Raw genomic sequence first — 19,466 nt, 5'->3', positions numbered from 1 at the left:
AGGGCTGCAGGGCGCCCAGAGGAGCTGGCCGTCTGCAGAGGCTGGCCCGGAAACGGGGTCTGAGGAGCAGATGTGGGATCAGGGGGAGGTGTGAGCATCTGGATCTCATGGATCCAGTCGGAGAAGTAGCCAACCCTTGTGAAGACGCTGGGGTAGATGGGGTGGCGGCAGTCGAAGCCCCAGCTGGCCAGCCCCACGAGAACCCAGGCCGTGGGGAGCTCGCAGACGAGGGGGCCCCCGGAATCACCCTGGGAAAGAGAGGATATTTAGTGTGAGTGAGCAGAATCTGGGAGCAGTGGGCAGGTGGGGCTCATGAGCCTGAGAGTCTGTGTACCGTCTGGTCCGCTGGGGTGGGCCTGGGAACTGCGCTTCAGGGGGCTACGACGGCCCCCACGACTATGCCCTCTGCCCTGCACCCAGGGAGTGGCTGGCCACTGGCACAAAGCTCTGCCCAAGGCCTAGAGGGGGCAGCTGCAAGGACAGGCCAGGGGGGCTGGCTGCGAGTGGAGCCTGGCCAGCCAAGGCCTCCCCGACCCTGTCGGAGCTGTAGCACATCCCCCTGGGTACCCCGCCTTCTCATCCACGTGGGACTTCGGTTTTCTCTCAGCCTCTTGGTCAAGCATGTCCTAAAAATGCCCAGGCCAGGCCTGGTGGAGACAGCCCACATTGCTGGGGGGCAGGGGCAGCAGGCGGGGTCCCCTAAGGGCCACTGGGAGTCCCTGGAGCCCTGAATGCTGGCCAGGCAGGGTCATCCAGCTAGACATCCCTTTAATTCACAGGCCAAAGGAAGGCTCTCATGCTGGGGACCCTCCCTCAGGCCCGTGAGCTCTCTGACAGGGTGGGGAGGTCAGCTGGGGAACCAGTCGGATGGGGCTTCCCTGAGCAGAGACACCGAAGAGTAGACAACCCAGCCGCTGGATTCAGGGGCATGGGGAGTGGTCAGGGTGCAGGGAGGGACACGGTAAGGACCCGGAAGGCGGGGTGCAGGCAGTGGTGGAGGGGCCCGGGGAACACTCTGGCACAACCCAAGAGGAGCTGCTACAGGGGCTGCAGGAGGTTCCCTGCCAGTGGGCAGGAGCCCGGGCGGCCAGAGTCACAGTCAGATCTGGGATAAAGGAGCCCACAGGGCCTGAGGAGGAAATCAGAGCTTTTCTTGTTGCTGGGTAGGGAGAGAAAGTCGCAGGTTGCGCAGGCGGCCTGGGTCCCCGTGGGAGGGGGCGGCCAGGAACTGGGAGGGAGACCCGCACGTGTGCCCATGTGAGGACTCGGGTCTGTTGGGCTCTGGCAGGACCCAAGCTGCTGGGGATGTGGGTGGCAGCGGGTGGACGCTCCTGGAGGAGTGGGTTAGGGAGACTCAGTACCATCCAGTGGTGTGGGGGGTGGTCTTTAAGGGAAGGGAGCAGAGTGGGTGGGCAGGGCCCCTGTGGGAGCCCAGGAGGTCCAGGCAGTGCGAGGCAGGCGGGGAAGGCCGCTGGGCTCAACGGTGATGGCTGACGCAGAGGGCTGGGGGAGGTCGCCTGAGGGAGAAACAAGGGCACCGGGTGTGGCCATCTCATGACCCTGACAGGTGCACGGCTTCATCCCTGGAACCTACAACCACACACAGCAAAGGGACCGTGGCCCAGTTGGGGGTCTGGAAACAGGAAGGTTGTCCTGGGGTGTCTGGGTGGGTGGGCAGGAAACAGTCCCATAAGGAGCCGTGTGCTCTGAGGACGAGGTGCCGGTGGCCTGGGAGCTGAGGAAGGCAAGGAGATTCCTCCTGTGAGCCTCCTGAAGGAACCAGCGGCACCCCCTCCTCCCATTCTAGACTGTGGACCCCTGGAAATGTCAGATGACCATCTGTTGCTTTAGCCACCCAGTTTGAGGTGGTGCATTACTGCGGCCCCCAGACTCTTGCAGAGGCTCCCGGGAGAGTGGTGACACCTCGCCCCCACCCTCAGGTCCCCCACCAAGAGGGCCTCCTGGCTCCCACGGGGCTCTCAGCAGGCAGAGGAAACCCCAACACCAACGTAGCCCGTGCCAAGTGCTCCTTGGTTGGCACCAGTGCAGGGACAGAGCAAGGGTGCGTGCGTTCGGCGGGGCCCAAGAGGACACACGGAGCTCAGATCCGGGAGGCAGATCAGCTGGAGAACGCAGGCCAACACGTGTTCCCACAGAACAGGCGCCACAGTGAACTGTCTCCAGAGCCTCAAGCGGGGGATGAGCTCAGCACCCCCTTCTTGGGTGAGGAAAGCTGGCCAGGGTCCCAGCACTGACAAATGACAGACTGAGACCAGACACGGGTCCATCCACCACAGTCTAGCACGGAGTCACCCTGCAACGCCCCCCACCCCATCCTGCCCTCAGAGCAGCTTCCAGTGCCCTGCGCAGGGGAGGGGCACTTCAGGGGAAAGAAGAGAGCAGGGTGAGCCCCAGAGCAGCTGGCCTGGCAGACGGGTCCAGACGGAATCTCATGTCCAGACAGAATCTCATGGACAGGCTGTGTGACTGGCAGACTAAGGGAGGAGGGGGCTCCTGTGTGTCCTGATCAGCTGGGCCAAGGGCACTAGGGACATCCAGCCCACTGGCCGACAAAGAGCATCGGCTCCGAGTTCCACAGGCAGGGCCTCCACAGGAGAGGGCAAGTGCGGGGAGGGGTCAGAAGGGAGGGCCAGGGTGACAGCCAAGTGGGGACGCGGGTTGGGCCCTTCGCCTCAGCTTTGGGTGCAGTTGGCCCTGTGAGGAGGTGGCATGGGAGCATCCATGCTGTCAGCTGAGACCCGGGAACCCAGAAACCGGGTCAACCTCCCAGCAGGAGGGCAGGCAGCTGGGCCTCCTCCTCTGGCTCAGCAGCGAGAGTGCGGTCAGTGAGGCCTCCCCCCAGGCCCATTTCAGCTCCCCTCTGTTTCCTGTGGCCACCGTCACGCACAACCACAAACCAGGGGGGCTTCAGAAACTGACCTCTCCTGCTCTGGAGGCCAGAGCCTGAGCTCAGTGTCTCCGTGCCTTTCCTTCCATCTTTCCACACCAGTCATTGCATATAGGGCCCCTCTGAATGCAGAACGGTCTCATCTAGAGACTCTAATCCCACCTGCATAGTTCCCAGTAAGGTCACGTCCCAAGGTTCCAAAGGGACACGCATTTGGGGGACAGTATCCAGCCCATTACACCATCCTTTCAACATTCCCATGAAGGAGGCCTCAGAATCCCACACAGGCTTGGAAGATGCTCCTGGAGCCCCAGGGCAGAGCTCTCCCCTCCTCCCTCTTCCCCTCCCCTCTTGGGTCCCTTCCGTGAAGGAGCCTGAAGTGCTAATCGGCTGGGAGCAAGCTCAGAAGAAGCCCGGTGGGCTTGGAATCTGAGCACCAGCAGGACTAGCCGAGCTGCCTTATATCAGGCTGGCCATGCTTCCTCGTTGGCCTCCTGGCCCACCTGCAGGATGGGGCCTCGTGCACAGGGGAAGGAGACCCTCACAGTCCACACGCCCAGCCATGGGCGTAGCCACAGTCCACCTACACAGAACATACAAAAGTGCAAAATGCTCCTGAAAGAAAAAGACGGACAGCCCAACAGAAAAGTCAGAGGAGGAAAAACCAGGAGGGAAACTTTACCGAAGAAGACGCTCGAGGACGACAAACATAGGAGAATTTATTTAACTTAATTAGTCACAGGAAAACACAAATTAGACTGCTGTAAGATACCACGATGCCTGCACAGCAAAATGAGCAAAGGTGGAGACAGCCCGGAGTTGGTAGGGGTCCGGCCCGGCTGCGGTGCGAGGTCTGCAAACACCTGCCAGAGCCGGGCCTCTGCACACCTTCACTGGGACTACTCTAGTCATGGGCTGCTGTGGATACAAGGAGGACCAGGTGTAGATGAAACACTTGGAATGAAGGGGACCAAAGACTCAGAAGCTCCGAAAATTGTCCTCAGGGGCAGAAGTGGCCACAGGACCCAACACACGCGACCAAGCCCCACAGCGCAGTGGGAGCAGACGACGCCCAGCATGAGTGACAGGCACAGCTGAGTCACAGACCCACCGCCAAGGAACCCCACATGGGGACACTTCCGAGTGCGATCTGAGGTGTGCAAGGCAACCTCAGAAGGTGACCAACGTAAGTGGGTCACATGTGTACTGAGCTGAGCCACTGCACGCACCTGCTACACTTCACTAGAAAGCCCAAAATGCCCTACAAGAAATGCCGTGGGGATCCCAGGGGCTGTCCTAGCTCAGGGAGAGCCCGGCGCAGGCAGGGGAGAAAGAGACACAGCCTCACTCACCTGGCAGATGGCCTTCCCTGTCGAGAAGTCCCCGGCGCACAGCATCTCGTCCTGCACAGAGTAGGTTGTGCTCTTGCTAAGTCTTTGTCTGTATAGGTCGTTACAGAGCTTGTTCCCGATGAGGCCCACCTTCCCCTCCTGCAGGCGGAAGGGCGAGTGCAGCTGCTCTGTGTCAACGAGAAGGGGCGGGTGACACGTGCTGTGGGGAAGCCCAGCCATACCACGCCCTCTGCCCCAAAACCTGGTCCCTGCCCTCAAGAAAGAACCAGCCAGAGAGAGAGACAGAGTGAGAGAAACAGAGTGAGAGAGACACTGAGTGAGAGAGTGAGAGAAAAGAGAGAGAGAGAGAGAGAGAGAGAGAGAGAGGCTGGATGGCCCTGTGACTGGGACAGTCCTCGGACACAGGGAACTCAGAAGCTAGAATCAAACACTGTTCAGAACCAGAACTGCCATGGCCCAGGCCTCTAGAAACGAGGCACAGGGGCCCCACAGAGGCCCCAGGTCCCGTGGTCCCTGGCCTGCGGACCCCTGAGGCAGAGCCACGCCACCCTCTTCCCTCCCGACTCTGCACACCCCCTCACTGTCCTCGCTGAGCATCCCCCAGCCGGTGATCCAGCAAGACAGGTTGCCTGACAGCTGCATGCCAGGGCTCGGAAGGCAGGCGGGGGCGATGTAGGGAGTGAAGTTCAGCGGCAGGTGCAGCTGCAGCATGACGATGTCACTCCCAAAGGGGTGATGCTTCTCGAAGTCTGGGTGCATGATAATCCGGCTCAGGGATATCTCCTGTGTGTGCTGGGTGTGCTGGTATAGCTGGGTGCTTCCCAACAGAACCTGGTAGTCCGCTGGGTCGTGGGACTTGCTGGTGGAGGAGAGCACAGTCACTCTCACCTCTGAGCAGGGCCAGCGCACTCCGTACCCCCATCTAAGTGCCCATCCCTCCAGAGGCAGTTTTTGTCTCCTCTTCCCAACTGTTTTGAGGCCAATGAATCTCCTTCCCCAGCGTCAGCCCTATACCTTCCCCACTCCACCTCACCTTGGAGGAGCAACTCCTCAAGCTCAAAGCTCCTTTGTGGGGCCTCACATCAAGGTCTTTCATTCCACAGAGGAGCTCCAGCTCCAACCTAGCTCTCCCCAGACACTTGCAAGCTCCCCACGGCCCAGCTTCAGCCTTCCTCCTGGCCCTTCCTCCCATAGGCCCCTTCCTCCTGACAGGTGCTTGTCCACTTGGTCATAAGCATTCACAGGAGATTTGTTACACCAGCAAATGAGCTCAGGACATGGAATGTCACCCTGTGCCCTGAACGTGAGTGACGAACATCCCACCATGCAAGGCCGCCACCTGGAAAGCCCTCCTCTCTCCTGGGGCCCAGACCCTTCCCTCTGGGCCATGCCCACTAGGTGGGGGGCACCGCACGTCTCCTGACCTCCCTCCCTGTCTAGGGGGCCACTCTTCTCTTTTTTTTTTTTTTTTAAGATTTTATTTATTTATTCATGAGAGAGAGAGAGGCAGAGACACAGGCAGAGGGAGAAGCAGGCCCCATGCAGGGAGCCCGATGTGTGACTCAATCCCAGGACTCCAGGATTACACCCTGGGCTGAAGGCAGGCGCTAAACCACTGAGCCATCCAGGGATCCCATGGGGCCACCCTTCTCACCCACATTGGCTTTCTCTCCTGCCAGCATGGAGACACCCCCTTGCCATGGAGAGGCTCCTGTGTGGCACAGGGAGATTCTGAGGGGCCCTGAGAGTCAGTCAGTGCCTGAGCTCTAGCTCCCTAACCTGGGATGGGATGCCCCCATTCCCTTGAGACCCCTCCTCATCTGGTCAGAAGCTGAGCACCCAGCTAGGCCCAGGGGGCCAGAGTAGTCAGCCTCCTGAGCAGCCAGTGAAGGTCAGGGAGCCCACCTCCCACCTTGGCAGCCTGGCAGGGGGTCCTGGCAGCCACAGCTCCTCCTGGGCATGCAGTTCTGCAGAAGTGATAAGAAAAATCAGCCAGCTGCTGGCTATGTGTGCAGACCCAAGCCTGATGCCCAGGAATATGCTGAGGAGACCCCTAGCCCGAGGAGGCAGGCAGCCGGTCTACGCCACAGGACAGACCCTGCCAGTGCCCTAGGCCATGTCTGTGCTGGGGGATGGGCAGGGCTGAGGGCAGAGGGTGAGGTGAGCAGGGAGCACTTGCAAGGTGGAGGAGACACAGGTTAGAGGCCACACACTGCTCCAGAGCACTGCCCAGAGGAGCTGGCACTGGACACCTGTCACCCCTTACGGCTCTGCCCCTTGCATCCCGCTGCCCTATGGCCCCTCTGCTTGCACCAGGAAGGAGAACTCACTTGAGAAAGCAGTGGGCCGTGGAAACCAGCCAGAGGGAGTCAATGAGGACGGCTCCGCAGAGGTGCGAGCGCTGGTACAGCAGGCTGGCCTGCCATGGCCACTGGCCTGCCAGCACATTCCGGCCACCGAAGATCCTCCCCATCACCTTGGGCTTCCCACACACTGTGGAGACACCCCCACCACCCCATGTGCATGATAGAGACACGGGCGACCGCAAATGATGTGATCAGTGAGGCCCTCCTCCCCTTCGCAGATGCAGAAGCCAAGGCCAAGGGTCAGGAGGTCTGGCCAAAATGGCAGGGTGGCCTCGGGCTGCTGCTGAGGACTGGCCAGCAAGCCCTGTGGGGATAAGGGCCCAGGTGTGGCAGGGCGGGGCCAGACAACCAAGGGTGGCCTCAGCAGCGTCTCCAGGCACACGGACATCCCTGATCGCACCTGCCGGGGACTGGGCGCATCCCAGACGCTTCGCTCAGCAAGCACGCCTCCATCTCCTCCCTACTCTGCAGACCAAAGAGCTGAAGGTCTCACGGGTTGATGGACTTGCTGGTGATGATGTGCCCAGTCCCAGGGGGCTCCTGTGGCCGGGGCCACCCCACCCACATCTCAGGGAGGGAGGTTCCCGGGCAGGAGTCTATGAGCCTCTCCCCCGACTCAGGATGCTCTGTTTCTCACAGAAGAGGAAGGGGGCCAAGGAAAACAGCCCTGGGTCTGGGACTCACACGGGGTGGGGGTGGGGGGGCGCGGGAGGGCAGGGGTATGGCCGGGACCCCCGGGAGGTGGCCTGCCGGGGCCCCTCATTCAGCAGCAGACCTCCCCCACCCAGCCCCCATCCCAGGGCCGGGCCTTGCTACCTGCCCCGTTCCAGGGGGTCCACAGTGGGGCCTGTGGCTGCCCGTGTGGGGGTTTGGGGTGTCCCAGGGCCTCCAGGTGGGAAGGGGCAGAGAGAAGATGAAGCCTCCGCTGCCCCACCCCTCCGGGAACCCCTCCGCCCACACGCCGCCCCTAACGTACCTGCTCCCGGCGCCAACCGCTGCGTTCCGCCCGCCGGCCGCCCGGGCTCCTGGGCCACAGCCTGGTCTGCAGCGGGCACCGGGGCGTGGGAGGTCACGGGCCAGGACCCTGGCGTGCCCGCGGCCAGCAGCAGAAGCCAGAGCAGAGCCACCAGCCAGCCTTGGCCTTGGGGCGCCGGCGCCTCGGTACCCATCGTGGGGGCCGCTGACCCCGCCTGACCTGACTGACCTGACCCTGTGCCCTGACCCCGTCCTGATCCCAGACCCTGCCCCTGGCCCCACCCCACCGCCTTCCACACCCCAGCACCATCTCCTCCTAACTCTGGGCACTGACCCTGCCCAGACCACAGCCCAGCCTGGACCCAGGCCTGGACTCCTCTCCACACCTGGTCCTGACCCTCAGGGCTGACCTCTTGCCCAGCTGCTCCCGGCATGACCCAACCTCAATACAATCAAGTTGCTCCTAGAACTCAAGAGGAAAGACAGTAGACTCCATATAGAAAAGTAGGAAATGTGTGAGCAGGTAATTCAGGGGAGAGGGGATGTGAAGGATCCACAGGCAGGAACACACACTTAGTGGAACTGATAATGGAGAAAGCAGGAGTGAAACATTACAGTCTGCCATTTTCAACCATCAAATTGCAAACATTTTCTGAGATGATAAAGACCCCTAAACCTCTGTGAGTCAGTGACTTCTCTGTAGCATAAAGGGAACATCCAGACGTCAGACATGCTCCCCATTGTCTGTCTACTCCACAATGTGATATCCTGCATGTGTTGGTATTTGGAGTGAGATCCTACCATTCCACACTCACGTCCTTATGTGTACAGGGAAATTATTTTATTCATCACAGAGTCTGGGGGCAAGAGAGTAAGGGAATAACAGCTACACACAGTATACACTGAAATATCAATTCTGTTTTGTTGTTTGGAGAGACAGAGAAAGTGCATGAGTGGAGAGGGGCAGAGGGAGAGAGAATCCCAAGCAGACTCCACGCCCAGTGGAGAGTGGATATGGGGCTCGACCTCACAACCCTGAGGTCAGGACTTGAGCCAAAACTAGGAGTCGGACACTTGATTGAGCCATCAGCGCCCCTGAAATATCAATTTAATAATTACTATTATTATTTATTGAACACAGGAGCTGAGGGGCACTCAGCTTTACTTTTTGGCTAAGAACTTATTCTACTATAAATTAAAAAACCCAAATTTTAGGTTTTGGTGAAACTATACTTGTGTTAAAAAGCATGTATACCAAAAAAAAAAAAAAAAAAAAAAAAAAAGCATGTATACCTCAATATCCAGACTGAATAGCTGGTGAACTCTCTAGAAGGGAGTATGGGTTGCGTGGCGAAGGGGAGGCAGAGATTGGGAGGACCGTACTGAGTGAGTTGAGGTTGCTGCATCCGTGCAGTAGGCAGTTGTATTTGTCCCACAGGCATGTGGAAGCACCAATTTAGAACTTGGGGATGTCTTCGGTTGGGGATAGAGAGTACCTTATGGTTCTAGGCAACAGTTGAGGCCATGGAAGTGGATAAAATCACTGAAAGAAACATGTAGAACCAAATTGGGGAGACAGATAAAGAACAGGAGCCAGCAAGAAACCAAGGACTGGCTGGGGTGAAAGTAAACCCCTGACTCAGTCACGCAGCTCTAAGGTTTCTTACCCACCACTGAAGCAGCCTGATGGAAATATAATTTATAGACCACAAAATTCGCTTCCAGAGTGGTGGGATGATCACCAGGTCTGCCTCTGACCTCTGCTCCGACGCTGGCTCTAGGCAGCCACTGGTCTGCTTTGCGTCTCCCTCAGGTGTGTTTTCTGACGTTTCATGTAAATGGAGCCACACAACGTGTAGTCTTTCAAGTCTGGCCTCTTTCACTCAGTAGGACAGCACTCCGAGGCTGCAGGGTGAGCTGGCTGCATGCTTGCTCTCCTTCCTGCTGCCCCTTGGTCCATGCAGCACAACTAACCACCTTCCTTGGATCTTCAGACAACTGGCCTCGAGAATGCAGGACCACACGCTCCCAGGAGATGAGGCCGGACCACATCCACAAACACCTGCCAAGGACTCCAGCGAGTCTGTCAGGATGCCCTGGATGTGGAGCCTGCTGCCTGGATGCTGGGTGTCCAACCCACAGCTCCCTTTCCATCCCCGCAGCTCCCTCTCCATCCCCGCACCTCCTCCCTAAAGCCCTCCCTTTTTGCCTGGACAGGGTCCACTGTCTTCTCCGGTTGCCAGCTTCCTGAATAAAGTGACCTCTCTCTTTCCACCATTACCTGTCTCTCCAGTGTTGATTTTCAAAAGGCGAGCAGGCGAACCTGGCTTTGGACCCAGTTCTGCCCAGCAATAGTAGCACATTCTTTTTGAAGCTCCTGCATGCCGGGGCACATACTGACAGAGAGTGCTGGTGCAAGTGCAGGTGCAGGTGCATGCAGCACGGGGGGAGCAGTGAAGGGAGATGGAGAATCTCAAGCCGACTCCCCGTCTAGAGCAGAGTCCCCCACCCAGCGCAGAGCCCCATGCCCACCTTGATCTCACGACCCTGAGATCATGACCCAAGCCTGCCAAAATCAAGAGTCCAATGCTCAACCACTGAGCCACCCAGGTGCCCCAAGGGCAAAAGTTTTTAATTTTGATGATGTTTAGTAAGTTTGATTTTTCTGTGAATCATGCTTTTGATGTCATATCTAAGAGGTCATGAGGGCTTTCTACTGTTTTCCTTGAGAAATTTTCAGGATTGGTCCTTCCATTTGGATTGATTTTTACTTCATTGTTGTCTAGTGTGATGTAAGTTTCTCTGTTGGTTTGTTTTTTGGATTTTCTAATAACTTATCCATTCATCCCAGCACCATTTCTCAGTTAAAAAAATAAGATTAGTCCTTCCCCCAATGAATGGTTTTGGGGCCTTTGTTGAAAATCAACTCATAATAAATGATAGGATTTTAATTCTGCGCCATAGTCCTAGATGTGTGGTCTCATGCCAGATTTCCACTGTCTAGACTAACATGCATTGTAGCAAATTTTGAACCAGGTAGTGCAAGTTTTTCAGATTTCTTATTTTCCCAAACTATTTAGGTCCTTAACATTTTTATATGTATTATAGGATCGGATGGTCAATTTATACCCCAGAGAGTCTGCTGGGATTTCCACAAAGACTGCGTTAAATTTACAGTTGACCTTGAGAATTGCCTTCTTGATAATATGAAATCTCCTAATCCATGAACAAGAAATGTTTCTCCATTTATTTAAATCTTTAATTTCTCTCAGCAGTATTTTATAGTTTTCAGTGTACAGATCTTGTATGTCTTTATTAAATTTATATCTAAATATTTTCCATACTGCTGTGAATGATTTTGATTTTGTTACTTTCTTTTCATATTTCCACAGCTAGTGTACAGAAATACTGTTTATTTTGAAAGAAATATTCCTTAGGATCTCCAGCGTTTATTAATTCTAATCTCCTTTGTTTTATCTTGGTGGGTTCATTAGAATTTTCTATGTAGAGGATCATGTCCTTTACAAGTAGAAGGTCTACTTATTCTAATCAAAGTTGGGTTACTGTAATTTCTTATTTCTTTCCTTCTTCCCCTTAGAGACCATATTCATAAGGACCTTGTTTTTTTTCTCATGGTCTGTCCGTCTCCATGTTGAAATTGGAGGGCTTAGACTATTCACATGTGCTTTATTTTTAACTTTTTGAGGAACCTCCACACTGTTCTCCAAAGTGGCTGCACCAGCTTGCATTCCCACTAACAGTGCAGGAGGGTTCCCCATTCTCCACATCTGTTGTTTTCTGTCTTGTTAATTTTAGCCATCCTCCCTGGTATAAAGTAATCATTTATTTCGGTTTTGATTTGTATTTCCCTGATGACAAGTAATGTGAAGCATTTTCTCATGTGCTTGATGGCCATGTGGAGGTCTTCTTTGGTGAAATATCTATTCATATCTTCTGCCCATTTCATGACTGAATTGTTTCTTGTATGTGGAGTTTGATAAGTTCTTTAAGATCTTGGTTACTAGCCCTTTATCTGATATGTCATTTGCAAATATCTTCTCCCATCCTGTAGGTTGTCTTTTAGTTTTGTCGACTGTTTCCTTTGCCATGCAGAAGCTTTTAATCTTGCGAAGTCCCAATAATTCATTTTCACTTTTGTTTCCCTCGCCTTTAGAAATGGGTTTTGCAAGAAGTTGCTGGGGCCGAAGTCACAAAGGTCACTATCCATGCTCTCCTTTAGGATTTTGATGGATTCCTATCTCACATTTAGATCTTTCATCCATTTTGAGTCTATTTTTGTGTCTGGTTTAAGAGAATGGTCTAGTTTCATTCTTCTGCACATGGCTGTCCAATTTCCCCAGCACCATTTATTGAAGAGACTGTCCTTTTTTCAGTGGATATTCTTTCCTGCTTTGTCAAATTTGAGTTGACCATTCAACTCAAGAGTTGAGTGCCCATTCCTGGATTCTCTATTCTGTTCCATTGATCTATGTGTCTGTTTTTGTGCCAGTATCATACTGTCTTGATGATCACAGCTTTGAAATACAGCTTGAAATCTGGCATCGTGATGGCAGATAGGCTCTGGTTTTCTTTTTCAATATTCCTCTGGCAATTCAAAGTCTTTTCTGGTTTGATATAAATCTTAGGATTATTTACTCCAGTTCTGAAAAATGTCAATTGGCATTGGTTATGTAGATTGCTCTGGGAAGCATAGACATTTTAACAGTATTTGTTCTTCCAATCCATGAGCATGGAATGTTTTTTCTATCTCTGTGTTTTCCTCAATTTTTTTTCATAATTATTCTGTAGTTATTAAAGCACAGATCCTTTACCTCTTTGGCTAGGTTTATTCCTAGGTATCTTATGGTTTTGGGTGCAATTGTAAATGGGATAAATTCCTTAATTTCTCTTTCTTCAATTCCATTGTTAGTGTATAGAAATGCCACTGATTTCTGTGCATTGATTTTGTATCCTGCCATATTGCTGGTTTGCTGAGTGAGTTCTAGCAATCTTTTGGGTTTTCCGCAAACAGTCCCATGTCATCTGTGAAGAGTAAGAGTTTGACTTCTTCTTTGCCGATTTAAATTTCTTTTATTTCTTTGTGTCATATGATTGCTGAGGCTAGGACTTCTAGTACTATATTGAACAATGGTGGTGAAAGTAGGCATCCCTATTGTGTTACTGATCTTAGGAACAAAGCTCTCAGTTTTTCCTCATTGCGAATGATATCCACTGTGAGCTTTTCTGATATTGAGGTATGTTCCCTCTATCCCTATACTTTGAGGAGCTTTAATCAAGAAAGGATGCTGTATTTTGTCAAATGCTTTTTCTACATCAATTGAGAGGATCATATGGTTCTTATATTTTCTTTTATTAATGTGATCTACCACATTGATTGATTTGTGAATGTTGAACCACCTTTGCATCACAAGAATAAATCCCACTTGGGCCTAGTGAATAATCCTTTTAATGTGCTGTTGGATCCTATTGGCTAGCATCTTGGTGAGTATTTTGACATCCCCGTTCATCAGGGATATTGGTCTGTAATTCTTTTCTTTTTGATGGGATCTTTGTCTGGTTGTGGGATCCAGGGAATGCTGGCCTCAAACGAGTTTGGAAGTTTTCTTTCCATTTCTATCTTTTGGAACAGCTTCAGTAGAATAGGCATTATTTCTTATTTAAATGTTTGATAGAGAGCAACCCTGGTGGCTCAGCAGTTTAGCGCCACCTTTGGCCTGGGGTGTAATCCTGGAGACCCAGGATCGAGTCCCATGTCAGGTTCCCTGCATGGAGCCTGCTTCTCCCTCTGCCTGTGTCTCTGCCTCTCTCTCTCTCTCTCTCTTTCTCTCTCTCTCTCTCTCTCTCTCTGTGTGTGTGTGTGTGTGTGTGTGTGTTTCTGTCAGAATAAATAAATAAAATCTTTTAAAAAATAAATGGGAAGCCATCTGGTCCTGGACTCTTGTTTCTTGGGAGGTTTTTGATGACCACTTCAATTTCTTTGCTGGTTATGGGTCTGTTCAGGTTTTCTATTTCTTCCTGTTTCAGTGTTGGTAGTTTGTAAGTTTCCAGAAATACATCCATTTCTTCCAGATTGCCTAGTTTGTTGGCATATAGTTGCTAATAATATATTCTTAAAATCATTTTATTTCCTTGGTGTTGGTTGTGAGCTCCCCTTTCATTCCTGATTTTAATTTGTCTTTTTTCTTTTTAATAGGTATGGCTAGGAGTTTATTGATCTTATTCTTTCAAAGAAGCAGCTCCTAGTTTTGCCAATCTGTTCTGTTCTTCTGGTCTCTATTTCATTGAGTTCTGCTCTAATCTTTATTATCTCTCTTCTGCTTGGTTTAGGCTTTATTTGCTGTTCTTTCTCTAGCTCCTTTAGGTGTAAGGTGAGCTTGTTTTTCCAATTTTTTGAGACAGACTTGCATTGCAGTGTATTTCCCTCTTAGTTCCTTGCTGTATCCCAAAGGTTTTGAACAGTTGTGCATTCATTTTCATTAGTTTGCATGAATCTGTTTAATTCTTCTCTAATTTCCAGGTTGACCCATTCATTCTTTAGTAGGATACTCTTTAACCTCCAAGTGTTTGAGTTCCTTCCAAATTTCTTCTTGTGATTGAGTTCTAGTTTCAAAGCATCGTGGTCTGAAAATATGCAGGAAATAATCTCAGTCTTTTGGTATTGGTTAAGACCTGACTTGTGACCCAGGGTGTGGTCTGTTCTGGAGAATGTTCCATGTGCAGTTGAGAAGAATGTGTATTCCATTGCTTTAGGATGGAAAGTTCTGTACATATCTGTGAAGCCCATCTGGTCCAGTGTGTCATTCAAAGCACTGTTTATTTGTTTATCTTCTGTTTATATAACCTGTCCCTTGCTGAGAGTGGAGTGTTGAAGTCTCCTGTTATTAATGTAATCTTATCTATGTGTTTCTTTACTTTGGTTATTAATTGGTTGATATAATTGGCTGCTCCCACATCAGGGGCATAAATATAATTGTTAGGTCTTCTTCATCTCTTACTACAGTCTACAGTTTAAAATGTAAATGATGTGATATGAGAATTGCTACCTTATCTTTGCTTGGAGTTCCATTTGCATGGTAAATTGTTCTCCACCCCCTCATTTTCAGCCTGAAGGTATCTTTAGATCTAAAATGAGTCTCTTGTAGATAGCATTTAAATGGTGGGTGGGTCTTGCTTTTTATCCAATCTGATACCCTGTGTCTTTTGATTGGAGCATTTAGCCCATTCACATTCAGAGTAACCATTGAAAAATATGAATTTAGTGCCATTGTATTACCTGTACAGTCCCTGCTTCTGCAGATTATCTCTGTTTCTTTGGGCTCCCTCTTTGCTTATGAGAGCCTTGTTATTATTATTTTTTTTTTTTGCAGGGCTGGTCTGGTGGTCACATATTCTTTCAGTTTCTGTCTATCCTGGACAGAATCTCTTTATCTTTCCTTCCATTCTGAATGAAAGCCTTCCTGGATAAAGTAGTCTTAGCTGCATATTTTTCTCATTTAGTGCCCTAAATATAGGGCAGTCCTTTCTGGCCTGCCAGATCTCTGTTGATAGGTCTGCTGTCAATCTAATGTTCCTACTGCTGTAGGTTAGGGATCTTTTGTCTCGAGCTGCTTTTATGACTTTCTCTTTATCTCTGAAATTTGCAAACTTCACTATTGTATGTCAGGGTGATGGTCTGCTTTTGTTGATTTTGGGAGGGGGTCCTCCTTACCTCTAGGATATGAATGCCTGTTTCCTTCCCCAGATTATGGAAGATCTCAGCTGTGATTTGTTCCAATATGGTACTCATGCTCTCTGTCTCTGTCTCTGTCTCTCTCTTCACTCAGACACTCCAATGATTCTGATGTGGGTTCTTTTCATGGCATCATTGATTTCTTGAAAACTTTTCTCATGTACTATTAGTTGTTTCTCTCTCTTTTCTCAGTTTCCTTCCTTTCCATCAACTCGTTTTCTATGCCACTCTCTCTCTTTTCTGCCTCTTTTACCCTAGTTAGAGCATCCAGTTTAGACGGCACCTCAGTTAGAGTATTTTTAATTGCTGCCTGATTAGATCTCATTTCTACAGTAAGAGATTCTCTAGTGTCTTTTATGCTTTTTTCAAGCCCAGCTAGTAACTTTATAATTGTTATCCTCAATTCCATCTCTGACATTTCACCTAAATCCATATTGATTAGATTTGTGGTAGAGTTTTACCTCTGGTTCTTTCTTTTCTTGTGAATCCCTCCTTCTAGTCATTTTGTCCAGAGAAGATTGGATGAACAAATGAACAGGATCAAAAATATCAACCATGACTCAAACAAGTTACACAGTAGACAAATCTGATGAAGTCAGTAAGCAAAACAGAAAAACGATGAAAAAAAAAGAGAAAAAAAAGAAAAACGATGAAAAAGCAAGATAAAAAAAATGAAAAGGAAAAAAAGTAGGGAAGAGAGAATGTAACCTCACAGGTTAGACAAAACAGGGTGATCCGCTTCTTCCTTACTGTATTTTGGTCTGTATGCTACAAGACACTAAATCCCAAAACTGCAAAGAAAGCAAAACTTACATATACACAAAAATAAAATTGAATAGAGTGAAAGGAAGCCAAAAATGAAATATCTATCTATAAAATGTAGTGGTAAAAAATGAAAATTAAAAAAAGACTTAAAAAACAAAGAGTTGGTAAAATAAGAAACTATTGGAAAAAGGAAAAAAGAAAAAAATTGGAAAATTTTAAACAGAGATATAAACAGATCACGAGAAGAAACATCAAATTCTATATACTATTTTCCCTAGTGCTGGATTTTTACAGTCTTGCGGGGTCTGTAAACTTGCTGTGCACCTGTTTTTCCAACTGGCCTTTTGGGGGAGGGGCCTGCTGTGTTGCTTCTCAGGTGTCTGTGTCTGGGAAGAGTTGCACTGCCCCTTGCAAGGGGCCTGCATTCAGTGTAAGCTGGTCCTCAGTGTGGCTTTTGTTCCCTGAAGGCTTTCCTTACCTCCTTAGAAGGCCAGAATAAAAATGGTTGCATCCCAATTTCTAGCCCCACAGCTAAAAGATCACAGATTCCCTCTTCAGTAAATCCTCAGGAATAAATGGTCTTCACCTTTGTGTGTGCCACAGTCTGCAGACTCCTGCAGGGTGTGCCCACACTGATCTTACTGGGGGGAAGTCAGAGTGTCTTGCCTTAATGCACTTTGTAGGTGTTTAATGCACATGGTCACCAAATCCTGTATGCACCTGCTCTGTCCCTCCCAGGGGAAGGCAGAGAGTCACCTGGCATAGTCCCCATTCAGGGCCTCCACCCTGGGGCTGTTGCCTGGTCACTTGGGAATGGTGGGGGGTCCACACATTCTAGCACTCTGCAGGTTCCCCAAGTGCAGAGTGGTCACCTGATTGGCCCTGGCTCTACATCTATGGAGAACCAAGTTGAGAGCCTATGCTCCTGGACCCCAACCAGTCTCCCACTCTACTGCTTGGGAACTCCACCAACTCAGGTAATCCCACTAATTCTGTGACTCCAGAGATCCCGAGATCCCACTGTCCCACCTAGAATTCTGCCCTTTCAACACCTGAGCACCTTTTTGGCAGAGATGTCTCTCACTACAGCAGATTTCTAAGAGGTCTGATCTTGCCCTCTGAGGCTATATCACTTTACAGTAGTGGGCTTACAGAGGCTCCCACACTTGCTATTTCTCTTTCGATATCTCCCCTCAAATTCACTTCTCTGCATCTCCTACCTTGCAAAAAATGGTCCCTTTACTATGTGTGGAATTCCAGACAGTCTTTTCTTACATCGCAGGTTGAATTCATGGGCATTCAGAATGCTTTGATAGTTAACCAGCTAAATTCAAGGGAAGAGATGAAACGAGGTCCCCCACTCTTCTGCCATCTTGCCTCATCCCTGGAAACTCTTATTTCTTAAAAATTTCTTTATTTGAGAGGGAAAGAATAGAGAAGGAGGGAGAGGAAGAAGGAGACTCTCCACTAGGCAGAGAGCCCAGCATGGGACTGAATCCCAGGACCCTGAGATCATTACCTGAACCAAAGGCAGACGCTTAACCAACTAGACATCGAAGACCCTGGAGAAAACTCTTTTAATGTCATTTTATCTAGAGATGCTCAATATTTTGCACCTGCTAAGTAATGAACAGGGAATGCCCCAAAACATGAACCCCAGGCTACAGGACACATATTTATGAGAAGTACAGAGACAAGAGCAGGAGAATGTCCATTTCTTTCTAGGACAGCACAAGGGATCCCGAAAGCCAACATCCAGGTATATAGAGAGTGAAGAATGGGGTGTGACCTGAAACCCTCAGTTGGCTCGATGCCACCACCATGATCCCAACACCACAGGTTGGTGTTTGTATATGCTTTTGAGACTCGACTTCAGCACAATACATAGGGGAAGAATCTATATTTGATTGGCTTCATATTAACAGATTGCAAGATTGCAGAAAAATTATTCTATTTATATACTTTCAAGAACCTGATAATATAAACAATCTTAAGGATCCCTCTGTAGTTTGTGTTTGTGGTCAAAAACATCTCTTAATGCCCATTTTACCCATTTTCATTAAAGAAGAAAATAACACATGAGAGTGATGCAGGCCGACGGTGACTGTGGACCCTGGTTGGATCCCATAGATTCATGGGGAAGGGATGCAAACGCATCACGGAGTGGGGAGGTCAGTGTCCAGCAGCTGGATCTGGGGCCTCCACAGGGCAGCATTGGTAGGGGGCTGTGGGACTAGTGCCTCAGGAGCTCTCCTTCTCTGCATTAGGAAGGAGCACGAGAGAACCAGCTTCTGCTTGGGTCCTGCTCGCAGACTGTGCAACAGGACGGGACTGGCTGACGGTGATGACCCCCTGCAAGAATCAGTTAGGAGCCCTACAGACAGGAGAACCTCTGTAGTTGGTGTGTGTGGTTGGGGAACAACATTTAAAGCCCATATGGTTTGTACGCTCCCCCACAGCACATGTCCCTGAAACATGACCTTCAGAATGAACCAAGACAAAGTACATTCCAAAGGACAGACCATGGAATGAGGGAGGAATCTGAGCTTCAGAGACTCGGGGAGGATGGGACGATGAGCCCTGAGACGGCACAGCCCAATCCCAGGACATTCACCTGAATGGAGCACCAAGGGCCCAGGCGTGCACACGAGGCATCCCAGAGGGAAGGGCCCTCGGGACTCCTGGAGTCACATCCAGCACCTGGGTCGATCTCCTATTTTCTAAAGAAATCAGGCAGGTCTTCCCCCACGGCACTGGGGTCCAGCAACTGTAGTGTGCACGCTGTGGGCGGGGACAGAGTGGGGTGACAAGCACAGGGGGCACCTCTGACCAGCCCCCACACGGTGTGCATCTGCTGGGCCCCTGAGCCCAGTCCTCTCTCTGGAGACCCAGCTGGATGGGGAAGGGCAGCAGCGGGGAGTGAGGCCCAGAGGAAACCTCCCCTTTGTGGGGACATGAGGGTGGGGGCCTTGTCAGCACCGCCTGCCTGGACAGGAAGGGAAGGACGTGGGGGAGACCCTGGGGGCGGCCTGTGGATTCTGTGGAGCGAGACGAGGCCCCGCCCAAGTCCCTATGTTCACCGAGCTCTTGGCTGGGGGTGGGGAGGAGGGCAGGCAGAGAGCCAAGTGTCCCTAGGACCTGGAAGGCCTTCGCCCCATCCTGCTGCAGGGCCAGCACATCTGTGTGTGGTGAGCGGTCAGGGGCCACGCTCAACCCCACACAGGCCCCAGGACCCAGACCCTGGACGGGAGGCGTCGGCCAGGAGGGAAGCAGGCTGAGGGCCAGGGTGCTCACTCCTGGGACCAGAGCATCTGGGGAGGGCAGGGGACGGAGGGGGCTAGAGCACCCGG

At 50.9% G+C, this 19,466-nt stretch overlaps 1 protein-coding gene across 1 annotated transcript; it reads right to left on the bottom strand.

Annotated features, from left to right (window-relative positions):
* Positions 1-4,683: 4,683 nt before the first annotated feature.
* On the bottom strand, positions 4,684-7,795 carry LOC140597845 (putative serine protease 47). The gene is made up of 3 exons (XM_072748730.1): positions 7,603-7,795; positions 6,591-6,762; positions 4,684-5,119 (listed from the first exon to the last, which is right to left on the bottom strand). The coding sequence occupies exons 1-3, from the start codon at positions 7,793-7,795 to the stop codon at positions 4,684-4,686; spliced, it is 801 nt and encodes a 266-aa protein (XP_072604831.1).
* Positions 7,796-19,466: the final 11,671 nt, after the last annotated feature.

This window comes from Vulpes vulpes, chromosome 1, assembly GCF_048418805.1.
Source record: "Vulpes vulpes isolate BD-2025 chromosome 1, VulVul3, whole genome shotgun sequence".
In the NCBI taxonomy this organism is placed as follows: domain Eukaryota; kingdom Metazoa; phylum Chordata; class Mammalia; order Carnivora; family Canidae; genus Vulpes; species Vulpes vulpes.
This window is presented reverse-complemented; position numbering and strand designations above follow the sequence as displayed.

What these genes read in the sequence shown, in the direction of transcription:
- LOC140597845 (XM_072748730.1), bottom strand. Translation starts at nt 7,795, where the DNA reads ATGGGTACCGAGGCGCCGGCGCCCCAAGGCCAAGGCTGGCTGGTGGCT. An exon ending in GCGGTTGGCGCCGGGAGCAG is followed by an intron (nt 6,763 to 7,602) that starts GTACGTTAGGGG and finishes GTGGTGGGGGTG; the next exon opens with TCTCCACAGTGTGTGGGAAG. An exon ending in ACGGCCCACTGCTTTCTCAA is followed by an intron (nt 5,120 to 6,590) that starts GTGAGTTCTCCT and finishes CTCCTCCACCAG; the next exon opens with CAAGTCCCACGACCCAGCGG.